Below are 17,101 nucleotides of genomic sequence, written 5' to 3'. Positions count from 1 at the left end.
CCAGGACTCACAGCTACAATGAGGCCTGAAGCCATGGAAAACCATAAGTCACAGACTTGGATTTAAAGAAAGTGTTTACTGCCTGGAACCTTTAAAAATATTCCTGAGTCACGACAACCCCCAGCAGACCAAAAAGACCTTTTTTCCAGCACAGCAGGATGCAGACCTCAGACGGGTGGTAGAGCTGCTACTAAAGACATTTTCTCACGTGAAAGCACATCGTGTGCCCTCACGGGCCCAACAGGAACCAGTGATCTGAGATTTCAGAGCAAGGTGGCCTGGCTTGGGTCCACATCAGAGCATCCAGCACACTCACCAGCCACTGAACCAAGTACCATATAATCCGTCACAGGAGGAAAGCGGTAGAAGACAGCAGCACATGGAGCCACAATCCAGACGATCGGTGCCGTTTGGGTTCATCAAGGGAAGAACAGTCGGTGGCATTTGCCACCGTAGCTGCATCGAGTGATCGCCAGAAGCACCGCAGCGTATGAGATGCTGTGGACACAAGCTAGACCTCCCCAAGCACCCGCACAACAGCTGGCTGCAGAGGAAGGTGCTGCGTGGGTTGGGCTAGGGACAACTGTGCCATCTGGGCAGAGCATTGCCACGACAAGAAGGCAAGAAGCAGGCTGCTGCTGTGCGGGCAGGAGCACCCGCACAGGGTCTCTTCAGATCCAGGGGGATGGAGCAGGACTTCCCTTTCTGGACCGCCATGAGCGGCGCCAGTGCTGTGCTCCCCCCTCCCTCCATCACCCCCCACTGAGGCAGTTTTGTAGTTAAACAGCTTCTTCATCCCCCTTCCCCACTGGCACAGGCTGCTGGTGGCGCTGCCAGGCCAGGGGCTCAGCCAGCAAGAGTCCAGCTCCACGCCATCCTCAGGAGCTCCGCTGCGAGGTACCATCCAAGATCTGCTGGGCAATGTGAGTCAAGGCAGCGAAGGCAGAGCTCTTGGGAAACTCTTGGATGAAGTCTCTGCCTTCTTCCAAGCTCTGGCTGAGTTGGGGGTCCAGGGGAACACAGCCTGTGGGATAGGAGGAATGGGGAGTGACTGCTTGCTCAAGATTAAAGAAATACCCTGCCAGGGTCATTTCCAGGAGAAGCAGTAGGAAAGAGCAAGCACTGCCCTCACTGAGCTCTCCAGGAGCTACTTCTCACTTGCAACCATCTCCTCTGGGTCCAAGACCCCACCACACCACAGTGCTTCACAAGAGACACCCTCACCCCTGATCCCAGCCCTGTCTGGAGGGCAGGGTTCATCCCTCAGCCAGGCTCCAGGGCATTTCAGGATGGCTCTTGTGCAGCTTCAGGCTTGCTTACTCTGCTATCACAATGTCAGCAGCCAGAGCAGGCTCCTGATCATCACTGTCTCTGCCCCAGTGGGGCCAGATGCCCGCTCTGAGCAGTATGGATGGCAGAGAAGCAAAGCAAGAACCACAGCTCACCTCTGACCAGGTGCCAGGGGCTCACAGGGACTGGAGTCCAGCCTGCCTGCTCCTGTGATGCTGCATATCTCCGCTCAAGCACTCCCACAGCACCACGCAGACATCACCTCTAACCACAGAGAACTCCACTCCAGAGGTCACTCACCTAGGAAGGGGACCCCAGCGTGCTTGGCCAGCTCCTCACCTCCCCCTTTGGAAAAGATGTTTGTGCACTCCTGAAGGAGGAAGAGCAAAAGCAGTGAGTCATGAACCCCAGAGCATCCATGTGACAGGGCAGGTGCTGCCTGCACAGGGGTAGAGCAGCTCCCCTCCACCTCCCAGCCTCAGGGCACTGCCTTTTCCCCTGTCCTTCCCCAGCTCCCTTTAGGAAAGCAGAGCCAGCAGCACCTTTCAAAGCCGACAAGAAGCAGCTGGCAGCTTCTCATCTCCCTGGCTCACAACATCACCCTCGTGACATTTGCCAATTTTCCACCCAAGGCACCTCATCCTACAACACCCCATCACGAACGAGAACCCACAATAGCCCAGAGGTCACAAACTCACCGAGCAGTGCGGGCAGACAAAGCCGCTCATGTTCTCCACAATGCCAAGAACTCGTAAGCCCGTTTTCTTACAGAACGTCAGCTCTCGCCTCACATCTCCCACAGACACAGCCTGCAGGGGAGAGCAGCAGAGGTTCGGGGTGTCTGTCTGTCCAGACTGACTGTGAGCCTGGAGCAGGCGTGCATCAAATGAGAGGCAGATGTGTAGAACAAGCAGCCACAGACAGGCCTCTTCAAACAGCCACCTGGGGTGCATATTCCCCCCCAAACCATGCCCAGAGGCAGAAGCCTCCCCAGGAACTCCAGTTCAGCCCCAGTCAGCTGCCCTACCTGGGGCGTTGTGACCAGGATTGCGCCAAGTGGCTTGTAGGGCCGCAAGGCCTCCACCGTGGAGATGTGCTCGTCGGACGTGCCCGGCGGCGTGTCCACGATGAGGAAGTCCAGGTCCCCCCAGGCCACGTCAGCAACAAATTGTTTGATCAAAGCTACAGAAATAAAAGGGTCAGGAAAAAAAAACCAACACAGGTTTCAGCAGGTGCGCTGGGAGCTGTGGGTCAGGCGGGGAGGGGTTGGGAGGCACCCTGGGTGATTAGGGCCCAGGGAAAGACAACGGGGCTATCTGTCAGCACAACACATGCTGCACTCTCCCCATTCGAGTGATCTGAACCCACTCCTGCAAACAGGAGCCTTGTTTCTCCAAAGAATGACCTGCCAAGAAAAGCCTGGCCCCCAGCAGGAGCCAGCACCACCTCCAGGAGGGTTCACAGAAGGTTCCTAGCACTGGAAGGTGGCCACCAACAGCAAAAACCAACTGTACCGTTTTTCTTGGGTCCCCTCCACACCACGGCATCATCTGGCTTCTCCAGCAGAAAGCCGATGGACATGAGTGAGATGCTCTTGTCTTGGTCCACAAAGACAGGGACCCAGCCGCTGTCGCACTGGTGCACGTCGTTGTCCTGCACCCTGAACATGCAGGGTATGCTGGGGCCACTCAGGTCCACGTCCAGGATCCCCACCTGCGGGCAGTGAGGCAGAGCCCTTCAGACAGGGCTGAGCACCGCGGCAGCACCGGCTGCGCTTCCTCCCTGGGTGGGGGGAGGCAGCAGCCAAATTCCGGCTGCTCACAGCACTTTATAGAACAGAGTCTAGCTCAGCAGCCAGATTTGAGACACAGTTTCAAAGAACTGCTTTCAAGTTTGACTGCCCTCCCGGTCTCCTTCCCTCCACGGAGCATCTCCTGGGTATTTCCAGGCACTTTGGAGAGATCTTTATGCCAGACACCTGTCAGGATCCAAGTGGCACTGGCTGCATAGAGCCTTTAAAAAAATCCTCATGGAATTCAGCTTGCCTCACGGCCACACAGTTCCCCTTTGTCCCCATCGTAACACCATCCAGCTCACCCACTTCACTCCACAAAGGGAGTGTGTGCTGCACCACAAATCAGCAAAATAATTCTCAGTGCCTCAGCTTCAACAACAAGTCTTGGGTGATTTTAGTTTCTTGATGAGAGGGAAATGAACGGCACTTACCTGCACCGGATCAAGCAAACACAGAAAAAAATAATCACTCAAACTGCTACCACAAACAGCATTTTCAGACAGAGAAATCACATGCTGCCCACAGAGGCACACACATACATAAAAGATGAGCAAAACCCAGCCTAGCTGGAGGTCGGGAAGGAGAAGACAGAGCTCAGCATTCCACAGACCCTTGCTCACCTTCTTCCCGGAGTGTCGCAGCGACAGAGCCAGCTCGGTGGAGATGGTGCTCTTCCCCACGCCGCCCTTCCCAGAGAGCACCAGCAGGATGTGCCGCACCCCGGCCAGGTTGCTTTTCTCTGTGAGGAATGATAACAAGGCATCAGCGTCTCTTCTGATGCAAGACAGCAGCACCTGACCAGTCAGCACAGACACACGGGTCTCCACTGAGGGCAACAGTGGCTATCACTGCCCCAAGCCTAGTTTAAGTGTAAGGGACAGGCCTTTTGCCATCAGAAAAGGGACAATAAGAGCAATGGTAGAAAACAGTCTGTGGAGAGTAAAGGCTTTGTCCTGATGACCTAAGTGGCAATTGGGCAGTAAAGCAATAAACACCCACAGGGCCTCGTCACGCTGTGCCTACACCAGGTTCAGCCCGAGCCCTCTCGGGGAACAGCTGGGAGGCTGTCGGTGAGGTCAGGCCCTTGGCGCTTCCTTCCTCCACACCACACCGGTTGCCTCCCCACAGTCCCACGCTCCTCGCCAGCCTTCGTGCCGTTTCTTGTTGTGTCGTCAGGGATGCTTGGGTCTCTGCTTTGGGCTTAGCCACCACATCCCATCAACGCAGAGCCGAGAGCAGGGAACACTCAGGGCCGGTTTCCCTGGCCCGGGGCTCCACAAGTGGCAAAAGGTCAGACTGGGCACTCCAGCCGCAGCTGAGCAAACGCCACCCACCCGGGCCCACGTTCCCGGGCGTCCCGTCACCACCGGCCACTGACTCACCGCGCCAGGCCTGACCCGCCCCCGCGCCGCTCCAGCATCACACCGGCACCGGGACCGGCGGCAATGGAGCCCGCACGCACCATGGCAGACCTCATCCGCACGTCCACCGACGGTAACGGCGCTCGACCCCGATAGCGGGGAGAGGGGGAGGGAGAAAGGGGGCTGGGAAGGGGAAGACGGAGGCCCATAGCGAGGTTCTCCCGGAATACCGGCCCGGTGACACCGGCAGCCCCGCGCCAGGCCCGGTTACTCGGCGCTGCCCCCAGCGGGAGCCAGGCCCGGGCCGCAGGCAAAGCCCAGGACCACCCCCCAGTAAGCGGGCACTGCCACCTCAGAGCCCCCTCCCGGCCCGAGCACCACGGAACTCCCCTCACCAGGAGCGGGACACCACCACCACGGCACCCAGCCAGGCCCAGCCACCCTGGAACTCCCCAGAAGCTGGGCCCAACCGCCCGCCAGGCCCGGTCACGCCGGGCGGGACATCCCCAGCGAGGTGGGCTGTGGCCCTTCACCAGGACCAGTCACCCCAGGATCGCCCCTCTCCCCAGGAAGGCCGGTTCCTGCCCGGGGACCCCGGGGAACAGCCCGGCCACAGCCCCATCGACGCTCACCCCCTGCCACCACCTCCTCCATGCTGCCGCCCGGCACCGCCCACTTCCGCCTTCCGCCGAGGTAAAGCCCCGCCCCTGCGGACTGGCAGGCGCCCTCCCCAATCGCAATCCGCGCGCTCACCGAGCACCCGCCCCTCAAGGCTCCGTAGCCAATCCAACCCTCTGGCTCCCCCGCCACCAGCCAATGGGCTCAGTGTTTTGCCCCCGCGACGAGCGCTCGCCCTCCGCTGTGGCCGCCCAATGGCGCGGCTCCTCGAGGATTGACGCACGACGCAGCCAGTGGCGCTGGGGTGCCCTTAGGTACTTCCCCCTTCCTCCTCCTTCAGCCATGAGCGACGGGACTCTCAGTCAATGACAAAGGCGCACGGCGCAGGCTCAGCCAATGGGTGCCTGAGGGGTGGTGCCGAGAGAGGATTGTTTATGTCCCGGGAGGGGAAAGTAGGTCAGAGCGCGGCGGCGGGGCCGGGCCGCGGGGCAGAGAGCGGGGCAGGTGGGCCGGGACCGGGGGTGGGGCCGGGGCTGGAACGCGGGTGAAGCAGAGGGCTGGAGCGGGGGTCGGCTGGGCCTGGCCTGGCCTGGCCTGGGCTGGGCTGGGCTGGGCTGGGCTGGGCTGGGCTGGGCTGGGCAGTGCGGCCCAAGCGCGGCGGCCTGGCCTAGCCCGGCCTGGCCTAGTCTGGCCGCGCCTCAGCTGCGCGGGACAGGTGGGGCTCCGGTGCCCGCCCTCCGGCGGAGCCGCCTGCCCCTGAGGCCAGGCCGGGGGCCGTCAGGGAGAGGGAGCCGGGCCGTGGCTGTGCGGTGGGGAGCCTCTTGGGCTCTGCTGCCCCCCCCCCCCCGCCCCCGTCTGTGCTCTCGGTGCCCGGGGAAGCGCTGCCCCGGTGTGTGGAGCTGGCTGGGCTGGGGGGCTCCGTCCAGGGCCCGGAGCGCTGGCACGGCAGAGGGCAGCCCTGCGGCCTCTCCCCCGGCTGTCTGTCGGGGTCAGCCCGCGGGCTGAAGCGCAGAGGAGCGGCTGGAGCGGGTGGGACCGGGCTGGCGGGGAGGTGCAGCCGGGGCGGTGGGCGCTGGGCGGCTCACGGCCTCCAGCTGTCCGTCTCAGATCCACGAAAAAGCGTCAACAGCCTCAAGCCGCTCTGGGGCGAGAGCCTGGCTCTGCCCTCCGTGCCAGATCACGTACTGGGGCAAACGCTGTGCTATGGCCACTCTGCCCCGTGAGCCCTGGCCTTGGCGAGGTGCTGGAGGAGCAGAGCTGTTGTATTTGGCTGCTGTGGGTGCTCTTCAGAGCCGGAGAAGGGGGGCTCTGGTGTGGTTTTAGGTGCTTTCCCAGCCTGGCTGTGCTTGGCAGAGGTGAAAGCCCCCCCAGTCTCGGTGGGTGGGATGCCTAGAGCTCTTCAGAGCATCGGTGGGCACCTGCACAACCGGCCATTGCTCAGCCTGTCCTGCTTTGCCAGGAGCTGCTGGCCCATCGGGGACTGAGGGTGGGTGCTGTATGGCAGGTACCGGGATGGGGCTGACCCCCTGCGTGTGTGCGGGATTGGCGTGTGCTCAAGGCTGACCTGCTGCACGTCAGGGAAGCACCGGAGCAGGTGTGGGTGTGTAAACCGGCTGTGTGTGGCAAGGAAGCAGCCATAGAGGCTGAGCAGAGGGAAGCGGGTTGAAGGGATGGGAGGGGGGTTACAGCCCTGCGGGTGCCTCTTGGTGGGGAGTTGTTTTCTGCAAAGATAAACTGCAGGGGAAATGAAATTGGGCGTTGAAGTTCCCCTGTCACATCCAGTGCAATGCTCCCATGTGGTGGCTGGGAGCTGGTGTGGTCTGTCAGGCTGTACATAGGGAAGGAGCCCATGGAAATCTGTCTCTGAATAACCTCCCTGCTTGAGTCAGGAGACAGGCAGCTGGTTTGCTTCTGTCTGTTGCCCTTGAGGCAAGTCGGGACAGGTCTGTGAAAAGGCTGGTTTCCCTTCAGCGAGCAAGAAAGTGGTCTCTCCCCCACCCCAAACGCTGAGAGCAAAGTCTTCTCTCAGTGGGCAGTTGCTTGGAGGTGAACTAACAGCCTTCCCTGCAGCCAGACACACGCAGCTCAGCTGCGCAGGGGCTGTGGTGGTGGCCAGGGTGGTGCAGATGGCCGAGCAGCACGGCCGGAGCCCAGGCAGCTGCCGGAGGGTGACCTGGGAAGGTTGTGTCTCCGTGGCTGACAATCCTGACGCTCCCCAGGCCAGTGGTGAGAGGTGGATGCTGCTGCTGCCGGTTCTTGGGAGCGTTTCTGGTGGCCAGTTCAACACCTGGTTTTGGGGAGAAGTCGACCCTGTGTGGAGAAAGAGATTGAAGTTTGCAGAGGCTCCTGATGCGGGAGGAACTTACTTTGCATCGGTTTATCCATTGATGGGGCCTGTGCAGACGTGGTTCGTGCTGATCCGTTCCTGGGGGGCTGTGGTGACCTGGGGGAGGTTGCTTCAGAGGGCAGAGCCCGGTGAGTGGTGGGTAGACGTGGGACATGGCTGCTCTGTGTAACCTCCTCTCCCTCGCCCCCCCCAGCTTACCTCTCTCAGAACAGCATGGCGCGACGCACGCGGAGCAGCAGGGCCTGGCACTTCATCCTGAGCGGGGTGCGGCGCGAGGCGGACACCCGGGCAGTCGCCTTGGCCACCGGCACACGTGGCTGGGGCTACGACTCCGACGGGCAGGTAGGATGGTGCTTGGGTGGCTCTGAAGCAATGCAAGGGAAAGTTTTCCTCTCCCCTGACAGCAGGTGCTTACTCAAGGTCCGTGTAACTGAGCAGCTAGTACTCCAGCAGGCAGAACTGGCCAAAATCAGAAAAGACTTAATAAAATACACAGGCTGTCTAATGAGCCTCCTCCAGGCTCTGAGCTGCCCATAGTCTGCTCCCCAGTCGTGCACCACAGCTCTGCCATTAACTGAGCCAGGGAGCTGATTGATGCTAAGCTAAATGGTTTTTTAAGCATATAATGTGTGTGCATCTTATATAAAGTACATACAATATTTTTTAAATATTCTTTTTTAAGTAGTGATCTAAATATGGGTTTAAATTGAATCAGTTCTCCAATCTGTCTCGCTGTACGGCTGTGCTAACTTTTGGTCTTTGTGCAGCTGGTAGATGGTGGTGGAGGGAGTGGGGCCGCTTCAGTCTGTGAAGTTACAGTCTCAGATATCTTTACACTGAAGTTCTCTCACGTTTCCTGCTCTGTAACATGCACACTGCTTCTGAACCTGGCCTGGGCATGTAGGTGTGCTGGAAGATGGGAACACAGGAAGAGCAGTCAGTAAAACAGTGCGAAGAGTGACTTAGATTCACCTCTGCCATCCTTCACTCTTTTCCCCAGTTCTTGAGTGTGTGGGGCTGCAAGGAACTGCTCCAGCAGCTTCAAAGCTAGGCTAAAGCCTTACAAGGCTGTTGCCAGAGCACGGTGTCCAAACCCAGGCGCTGTGCTCCCAGAAAATGAGCCTTTTCTCTGCAGTTGGAGTAGCTTTGTGTTTCTGCAGTAACAGGAATGGCTGGACTTCTAGATAGCAGTCGTTTGGAAGGGCCAATGAAAGACAGAAATCAAACTTTTTAATACGCAGGCTGGAGAAGGAGGGGTGGGCAGTACGTAAGTAAGCTTGCATCATTTCAGTTACAAGAACATGAGTTTAAAGGATTTTTGTCTTTAAATACTGCTTACAAAGTCTGTCATGGGGTGAATAAAGAGCAGGTACACCTGACCAGTGTGTAAACCTGGCGTAACTCACTGCAGTCTGTGGTAAAAGGCTCCAATAGGCGACACCAAGCTTCCCATAACCTAGGGAGTGAGACGGGGCTTTGACTCTTGCAGTGTCCAGTGCAGGGACACTTCCGTCTCTTGGCACTGGGGAATACTAAATCAAGGTTTTGTGTTCATGCATGAAAGTAAACAAAAGCCTTTTAATCCTTCCGTAGGTTCCCTGTGGGCCTGTCTGCAGCACTGGCGTGAGGAGCTGCAGCCGTACTGCCGAACTGGTTCCCCTTTGTTCTGCCTTCTCCCCTGCCTGGCCTCCTTTCCCTTTTCCTCCTCATCTTGTTTGCCTCCCTCTCTTCTCTCTCAGCTCCCAGGCTCTCTAGAGCAGTGGTTTTCAGCTGTGTGCTCTGCTTTTGTGATGCTGTGGCTGGGGTCTCCAGCTGGCTGTAACCTGCCCGTTGAAAACCGTAGCTTTAGCACAGTGTTTTCTTAAAACTGGGTGTGTTAAAGACTTGGGCTGTCACGCTGCGTGCCTGCTGTGACAGCTCCTCACCCCTGGAAGGCACAGAGAACACACCTGCACCATAGAGTCCCCGGTGCTGAGAGGTCTCTCCAGCTCAGACATACGTTAGCCAGGCCCCAAAGCAGGGTCATGCGACTGGCGTAGCCTCCTGCGTGGCGGCGCAGGCCGGGGCACGATGCAGCCGTGATGCCACCAGTGCTGGCACGAGCCTGGGGACCTCCCTGCGCAGCTCTGCGGCACAGGAGAGCTCGCAGACCTCTGCCACCCGAGCCTGGGGGCATTCAGTAGTGACCGTTCCTCCGTTCTCCCCGGCAGCACAGTGACTCGGATTCGGAGCCGGAGTTCTCCTCCCTCTCGCCCTCCATCCCGAGCGCCATCCCTGTGACCGGAGAGTCCTACTGCAACTGCGAGAACCAGAGCGAAGCGCCCTACTGCTCCAGCCTGCACGCTCTGCACCGCGTCAAGGACTGCCAGTGCGGCGAGGAGGACGAGTGTAAGGAAGGGGCTCCCCAGCAGCCCATCATAGTTCTTTTGGGGCTTGGATCCTCTGCTTTCCACAGGGCCCTTCTCTCTGTCCTAGCGCGCGGTGCTCCTTTGTTCACATTTTAAGGCCACGAAGATTGTAGGAGGATTACAAGCACGTGCCTCCTGTGATGTTTCAGGGGCTAAGTGCTGTTGTTAATGCATCAGAGTTCACCTCTGGGGACCTGCTTTCAAAACTGGCTTAGGCCACCAGTGAAACTGGCCCTTGTGGTCACAGCCCTCTTGCTGCTGATCCCGGGTACAGAATCACAGGATCATCAAGGTTGGAAAAGACCTTGAAGATCACCTAGTCCAACCTTTACCCTAATACTGACCATTCTCAACTCCACCAGATCCCTCAGCGCTGGCTCAACCCGACTCTTCAACCCCTCCAGGGATGGGGACTCCCCCCCTGCCCTGGGCAGCCCATTCCAATGCCCAACAACCCCTTCTGGAAAGAAATACTTCCTAAGAGCCAGTCTAATATCCAGTACAGCTGGCAGGGCGCCTGGCTGTGTGGCAGGGTGTGCTCAGAGCAGAGGGGAGAAGTAGGCAGAGGGTGGGCTTGGGCTGGCTGAGAAAGCCTGTGGCACAGCGGAGCTACCCCTTGAGCCTGCGAGAAGTGTAAGAAGAAAGGAGGCTCTGCCTAGTCTGTGGAGCCTCGTGATGGCCAAAATGGGAACTGGTTAATGCCTACAGCTTCTGGTTCAGAGCACTGAACCATCCATGGTGGGACACTGCAGAATAGTTCAGGCCTCAAACAACTCTCTGATATGCAGACCTTAGGATTTACCCTCTTAAATGGTAAAAAAATAAAACCCAAAAACACCGACAGGCCTTCAACACAAATGTCTGCCTGTGCTTTGGCTTGAGGATTGCACCCTGAGGGCCTTTGCCCATCTTTGTCCCCTCTGTGCTTCCTGAACAGATTTCGACTGGGTGTGGGATGACCTGAATAAGTCAACGGCCACCCTGTTGACCTGTGACAACCGCAAGGTGAACTTCCACATGGAGTACAGCTGCGGCACTGCCGCCATCCGGGGGAACAAAGAGCTGGCAGATGGGCAGCACTTCTGGGAGATCAAGATGACCTCCCCAGTCTATGGCACAGACATGGTACGTGGGCAGAGTCGCTTATGGGCACACAGAAATGTCCAGGATTCTTAGAACAGGGACTGGGAGAATGAAGTACTGCCCACTGTAGGAGAAGATTAGGTTTGAAAACCTGAATGTGCACAAGACATCATAGAACCATAGAATGGTTTGGGTTGGAAGAGACCTTAAAGACCATCTAGTCCAACCCCCCTGCCACGGGCAGGGACACCTTCCACTAGTCCAGGTTGCCCAAAGCCCCGTCCAACCTGGCCTTGAACCAGGGACGGGGCAGCCACAACCTCTCTGGGCAACCTGTTCCAGGGCCTCACCACCCTCACAGTCAAGAATTTCATCCTTCTATCTAATCTGAATCTGCCCTCTTTCAGTTTAAAACTGTTAACCCTCATCCTATCCCTACACCCCCTGACAAAAAGTCCCTCCCCCCTTTCCTGTAGCCCCTTTAAGTACTGGGAGGCCGCTCTAAGTTCTCCCCAGAGCCTTCTCTTCTCCAGCTGAACCCCCCCAACTCTCTCAGCCTGTCCTCACACGGGAGGTGCTCCAGCCCCTGAGCATCTTCGTGGCCTCCTCTGGCCCCGCTCGAGCAGGTCTATGTCCTTCTGATGTTGGTGCCCCCAGAGCTGGACCCAGCACTGCAGGGGGGTCTCAGGAGAGCAGAGCAGAGGGGGAGAATCCCCTCCCTCGACCTGCTGCCCACACTGCTCTGGATGCAGCCCAGCACATGGTTGGCTTTCTGGGCTGTGAGCGCATGTTACTGGCTCGTGTCCATCCACTAACACCCCCAAGTCCTTCTCCTTGGGGCTGCTCTCAATCCCCTCCTCGCCCAGCCTGGATTTGTGCTTGGGATTGCCCCGAGCCATGGGCAGGACCTTGCCCTTGGCCTTGTTGAACTCCATGAGGTTTGCATGTCCCACCTCTCCAGCCTGTCCAGGTCTCTCTGGATGGCACATCCCTTCCCTCCAGCGTGTCGCTGCACCATACAGCTCGGTGTCATTGTTGAACTTGCTGAGGTGCCTCGATCCCACTGTCCATGTCCCCAACAAAGATGTTAAACAGCGCCGGTCCCAACACCCACCCCTGAGTAATGCCACTTGTCACCCCCCTCCACCTGGACATCAGGCTGTAGACCACAACTCTTTGAGTGCCACCACCCAGCCAATCCCTTACCCACCGAGCGGTCCATCCATCAGATCCACGTCTCTCCAATTTAGAGACAAGGATGTCATGCGGGACAGTGTCACATGCTTTGCACAAGTCCAGGTGGATGACTTCAGTTGCTCTTCCCTTGTCCACCAGTGCTGTGACCCCATTGTAGAAGGCCACCAATTTCACCAGGCACAGTTTCCCCTTAGTGAAGCCATGTTGGCTGTCACTAATCACCACCTTATTTTCCATTTGCCCCAGCATAGCTTCCAGTAGGATCCGCTCCATGATCATGCTGGGCACAGAGGTGAGACTGAGCAGCCTGTAGTTCCCCAGGTCTTCCTTTTTTTCCTTTTTATAAATAGGGGCTATGTTTACCCTTTTCCAGTCACTGCGAACTTCACCAGTCTACCACAACTTTTCAAATGTGATGGATAGTGGCTTAGCCACTTCATCTGCCTCACGAATGCACCTCATCAGGTCCCATGTGAGGGTGGTGAGACACTGGCACAGGTTGCCCAGAGAAGCTGTGCTGCCCCCTCCCTGGAAGGGTTCAAGGCCAGGTTGGACGGGGCTTTCAGCAGCCTGGTCTAGTGGAAGGTGTCCTGCCCATGGTAGGGGAGTTGGGACTAGATGATCTTTAAGGTCCCTTCCAACCCAAACTATTCTGATTCTTTGAACAGGACAGCAAGCTTCTCTTGCGATTCAGCTGGGCCTCCTCACTTAGGAAAGGAAATTGGAGCTTGGAGCCTTCAGCTCTGGCCTGAAAGCTCTGACTTGGCTTCACCAAAACCTCTGGGTGTTTTGGAGTGTGCCAAGAAAAAGAGGGAAGAGCTGGAGGTGGGAGTCTTGGTTGTGTTTTGTTGCTTGAAAAGGCACTAAAGCTTGTGTTGTTCTTCCTGGCCTTGCCTCCCAGATGGTGGGAATCGGGACATCGGATGTGAATCTGGACAAGTACCGCCACACCTTCTGCAGCCTGCTGGGCAAGGACGAGGACAGCTGGGGACTCTCCTACACAGGTGACGCAGGCAGGGCAGTGGCAGAGGGCAGGATGGCTGGAAGGGCAGCAGCAGGCACAGGTGCTTGCTTAGAGAATTAAACAGCTGGAATGGGAAATGGGATTGAGGCCAAAAAGGCCACCAGACCTGGGAGTCCCTTCACTAACGACAGCGGCTGCCAGCAGCTCGCAGCTCCCAGAGCCTCTCGCCTCGCTGGTGTTTTGCAGCCCCCTTAGAACCAGTCAGTGAACCTCCCGGGCACTGGGACTGCTGGTTGCACATCACTGCCCGGGGGTTTTGGTGCTGCTGGCTGCGCTCTGGTCTTGCAAAACCTCAACCTTCCCCTTTTCATCACCCACTCTGGGGTGGGAGGGCGGGGATCAGCACAGGGCGAGGCTGTACCAGTGGGAACTCACAGCGCGGGAGCGGGGATCGATCTGTGGAGCGCAGGCTTTCCGCTGAATGCCAGGGGTTTGGTGGTTTTTTTTTTTTCCTTTTAAGGACTACTGCATCACAAGGGAGACAAAACAAACTTCTCTTCGAGGTTTGGCCAAGGCTCCATCATCGGGGTGCACTTGGACACGTGGCACGGGACACTCACGTTCTTCAAAAACCGCAAGTGTGTAGGTAAGGGCAAGGGCAGGCGCAGGGGGCAGGGGGTGGGAGCGGGGAGCAGCGCTGCTCTGGCTGGACTCGGAGCCTGGCTGCAGCAGCACTGCCGGAGAAAACACCAGCAAAGTAGAAGACCAAGGCGTGAAGCGAGTGGGAGAAGGTTACCTTTGTTCCTTAATAGATTGGGATTTCAAAATGCTGTTTTCCAAGTGTTTTCCAACAGCTCTGTAGTTAATAGGTTCAGGGTAGCTGGGAGGGGTGAGATCACTTCATCAAAACTAATGTGAAACCTCCCTGATGCTGTCCCTTGGCAGGGGTTGCAGCCACAAAGCTGCAGAACAAGAAGTTCTACCCCATGGTGTGCTCGACGGCGGCGAAGAGCAGCATGAAGGTGATCCGTTCCTGCGCCAGCTGCACGTCCCTCCAGTACCTCTGCTGTTACCGCCTGCGCCAGCTCCTGCCCGACTACGTGGACACGCTGGAGGTGCTGCCATTGCCTCCAGGACTCAAGCAGGTGCTACACAACAAACTGGGGTGGGTCTTAAGCATGAACTATAGCACGTTGAAACCCTCCTCTTCCTCCTCATCGGGAAGCGACTCAGATAGTTCCTGTGGCTCAGACGCAGAGGCCTGCCAAAGGAAGAGGTGCAGGAGGACATAATGTCTCTGCAGATGAACTGCTGTGAGGGAGCTGGGTGGGGTTTTGTTCTGCTGTCTGCGAGGGCTGGCCAGCCTGATGCACCTCTTTCTTCATGGGGACTTCTGCTTCTACTCCTTTGGGAAGATTTCTCTTATGCTGTTGGAAATCTTTAGCCTAAACTCCACCACATGCATTGAAAAGACCTGTTGACTCCAAGAGGTCCCAGCTCTGAAACAAGTAAACTGCAGCCAAGTGTCTGAGCTTCATCTCCTGAGTTGCTCTCAAAGCCATCACCTCTTCCTGCAGGATCCCTCCTCTCTGCAGACCGGCAGCAGAGACAGGATTTCAGGTGGCCTCCCGGTTTCAGGGCGCCCCAGACTCTAGTCAGGGAACTGACCTGACTCCTCAAAAGACAAAATCCAAGACCAGCGCCCTCCTCTTGACTGTTGTGTGTTGGTTTGGTGTCTGCCATGAACTCATCACACTGTGGGGCCCGATCGAGCAGCAGCGTGTAGGGAAACGGGCTCCTCGAGCTGCACCTGGGTCGCTGTTGTGAAAGAGCAGTTACTGCCATGAGTTGAGGTGTCGGTGACCTTTCTCGAGTCCCCAGTGACTTTAATTGCTTTGCATGTTGGCTCCTGCTGCTTCTCCCTATCAAAGACTGTATTAAACTGTGATAATAAAAGTAGAAACTGTCTTTTGTTCTTGTTGTGGCCCTTGAGAGCAGGAATCTGAAGGTGCTTGCCAAAAATAGCCACGCTAGCACAGCTGCCGGGCCAGAGGGGATGTTTGAAATGCACCACTCGTGTGTCAGATCTAGAGGAGCTAAAGGCAGTGGAGATCACCTTGGCTCTGCCTGGTGGGGGGTTCTTGCGCTTCCCACGGAGCCCCCAGTCTGGCTGGGATGGAACTGCAGCGGGGCCAGACCGATGCCTGTGGCTGCGCACGGGCAGGGAGGCCGCAGGGTTTTATAGCCCCTGTCCTCCAGCAGGTTACAAACACCCCCGGGGCCTGAGAATCATGCGGGTCTGTGCCCAGAACAGCCCCTGGCTGAGACTGCTGGGTCCTGCCGCGGGAAATGCTGGATTAGAGCCTGGGTGAGCGACTAATCCAGTGGTGGCCTGGTACCGCTGCCAGCAAACGGCAGGCAGGAGAGCCTGCCTGCTCTTCTGCATTTGAGCTACCCTCTGATTTTAGGCAGGGAAGAGGGGAAAGTGCTTTAGCTGCTCCTTGCAGATGAGGGCACAAGCACTGGAGGGCTCCGGTGCTTCAGCAGCTCTCAGCGCAGCTTGTGCCGCACTGCCAGGCCAGGCTGGCTCCGGGGACGCCATCCCAGCCCGATCCAGCTCGAGGCCCGTTCAACAGCCGCGTTTGGCAGCTCCACTTCCTCCTGTTCGTACCCCTCAATGCCGAAGCAGCCCTGCAGGGAGCTGGCGGGCAGGCGCGGGAGGAGCAGGCCGAGAGCGGGGCTGGGGCAGGGAGCACAGCCCCACGCCTCGCGGCAGCCCGGCAGCAGAACCACGCGGGCTCTGCCGCTCCTGCAGGACCAGACGCCAGCGCCATTCCAGCCCCTGCCCTGACTCCTTTCCATGGGGCCTGCGCTCAGCCGGTGGCTTCCGCTCGTGGGGCTTTCCCCGGCCTCTGCCCTCTCCTCCGGGGTGCGTTTGCAGGTGATTTAGGGCTGAGCTGGTGCCATCGGCCAAGTGCAAAGGGTACTGGCAAGGGGAAGAGGGTTGAAATCGCCAGGATGGGAAAGGGCGTTTCCCCTGTCCTCTCCCTGGGTTTTCCCCCCAGCACAGTCGCTGGGAACACAGATCTCCAGCCGCTGCCATTCCCCTGCTCCTATTACAGACCTGCACAGGCTCTGGTGAAGCTTTTTGCTCCACGTGCATTTATTCCCTGCCGAGCCCCGTGACTCTGTGCCTTTCCTTCCCACACCACAAATCTCCAAGTGAAGATGGCTCTCCCTTCTCTGGGGACAGGCTTTGAATGAGAACCTTGCTGAAGGAGGACAGGCGCTCTGTCACTCCATCTGTATCGGTGCTGCAGCCAGAAAAACACAGCCTTGCTGGATCGCTCCTCCCCAGGAACTAATTCAAGTATTAGCAGATGGAGGCAGAAGAATCCCTGGCAAGGAGGAACTTCTTTCGGAGGGTGCCCTCCCACTTCTGCAGCACCAGTTGGCGTTGCTTTGAGCCAGCAATTCTTGGAAAGAAGTTCAGGGGTGTCTGTGTCACTGTAGAAGGTCCCAGTTAGAAACAGCAAAACCTCAGGCACTGGCGGTCCCTGACCCCTGGCGTCCTGGCTGCAGCTATTTCTGAATGAAAAACAGTTTGTTTTAGAAAGGAGAATCCCATCCTAACCCTGCATTTCACATGGAGTTTTCTGGAGCTTATCTGGCATTTCCTCGTGTTGGGAGTTCAGCCAACAAACTCCCTTCCCCTGCCCTGAGCTCCATGTTACCCCAGGGATGTGGTTCCTCTCTGGCCAGCTGGTTTTGACAGTTGCTGAAGGTTTTCTGAAGTCACTCCAGCAAGACCGACCTGCCCGAGGAAGCCACGAGCAGGACGTGCAGTACCAGGTCCAGTCTCACTGAAGAGCCAGTGGAAAGCAGGACATTAAAAGTCAGGACAGGCTGCAGAAAATACACAGCTCATTCAACAACTCACCTGAAAGGCAGCGCCAGACAGTCTCACCAAGCGGCGCTCTCAGCGGAGGAGCTGATCCTGTGCTGCTCAGGGACAGCTCACTAACACGTTCCCATCCA

At 57.7% G+C, this 17,101-nt stretch overlaps 2 protein-coding genes across 7 annotated transcripts; one reads left to right on the top strand and one right to left on the bottom strand.

The window, feature by feature from the left end:
• Positions 1-56: 56 nt before the first annotated feature.
• On the bottom strand, positions 57-5,125 carry NUBP2 (NUBP iron-sulfur cluster assembly factor 2, cytosolic). Of its 2 annotated transcripts, none has more exons than XM_074840525.1 (7): positions 5,079-5,125; positions 3,706-3,824; positions 2,805-3,003; positions 2,318-2,472; positions 1,989-2,099; positions 1,591-1,660; positions 57-1,024 (listed from the first exon to the last, which is right to left on the bottom strand). In XM_074840525.1, the coding sequence occupies exons 1-7, from the start codon at positions 5,098-5,100 to the stop codon at positions 879-881; spliced, it is 822 nt and encodes a 273-aa protein (XP_074696626.1). In that variant the 5' UTR covers positions 5,101-5,125; the 3' UTR covers positions 57-878. The 2 variants fall into 2 exon arrangements, with proteins under 2 accessions (XP_074696626.1, XP_074696627.1); XM_074840526.1 differs by having other exon boundaries at positions 4,842-5,098.
• A 174-nt stretch (positions 5,126-5,299) lies between these two features.
• On the top strand, positions 5,300-15,031 carry SPSB3 (splA/ryanodine receptor domain and SOCS box containing 3). 5 transcript variants are annotated; one of them, XM_074840523.1, is made up of 7 exons: positions 5,300-5,378; positions 7,605-7,753; positions 9,622-9,799; positions 10,757-10,944; positions 13,001-13,103; positions 13,584-13,709; positions 14,009-15,031. In XM_074840523.1, exons 2-7 carry the CDS (start codon positions 7,625-7,627, stop codon positions 14,353-14,355), a joined length of 1,071 nt encoding a protein of 356 aa, XP_074696624.1. In that variant the 5' UTR covers positions 5,300-5,378; positions 7,605-7,624; the 3' UTR covers positions 14,356-15,031. The 5 variants fall into 5 exon arrangements, with proteins under 5 accessions (XP_074696624.1, XP_074696623.1, XP_074696622.1 ...); XM_074840522.1 differs by lacking the exon at positions 5,300-5,378 and adding an exon at positions 5,385-5,516; XM_074840521.1 differs by lacking the exon at positions 5,300-5,378 and adding an exon at positions 5,411-5,520.
• The last annotated feature ends 2,070 nt before the right edge of the window (positions 15,032-17,101 follow it).

This window comes from Strix aluco, chromosome 15 (genome assembly GCF_031877795.1).
Source record: "Strix aluco isolate bStrAlu1 chromosome 15, bStrAlu1.hap1, whole genome shotgun sequence".
Lineage (NCBI taxonomy): Eukaryota > Metazoa > Chordata > Aves > Strigiformes > Strigidae > Strix > Strix aluco.
This window is presented reverse-complemented; position numbering and strand designations above follow the sequence as displayed.

What these genes read in the sequence shown, in the direction of transcription:
- SPSB3 (XM_074840520.1), top strand. Translation starts at nt 5,430, where the DNA reads ATGACAAAGGCGCACGGCGCAGGCTCAGCCAATGGGTGCCTGAGGGGT. An exon ending in GCTACGACTCCGACGGGCAG is followed by an intron (nt 7,754 to 9,621) that starts GTAGGATGGTGC and finishes TCTCCCCGGCAG; the next exon opens with CACAGTGACTCGGATTCGGA. An exon ending in CTGGGGACTCTCCTACACAG is followed by an intron (nt 13,104 to 13,583) that starts GTGACGCAGGCA and finishes TTTCCTTTTAAG; the next exon opens with GACTACTGCATCACAAGGGA.
- NUBP2 (XM_074840525.1), bottom strand. Translation starts at nt 5,100, where the DNA reads ATGGAGGAGGTGGTGGCAGGGG. An exon ending in GGAGGAGGTGGTGGCAGGGG is followed by an intron (nt 3,825 to 5,078) that starts GTGAGCGTCGAT and finishes CATTCCTCACAG; the next exon opens with AGAAAAGCAACCTGGCCGGG. An exon ending in TCCTGGTCACAACGCCCCAG is followed by an intron (nt 2,100 to 2,317) that starts GTAGGGCAGCTG and finishes TCTCCCCTGCAG; the next exon opens with GCTGTGTCTGTGGGAGATGT.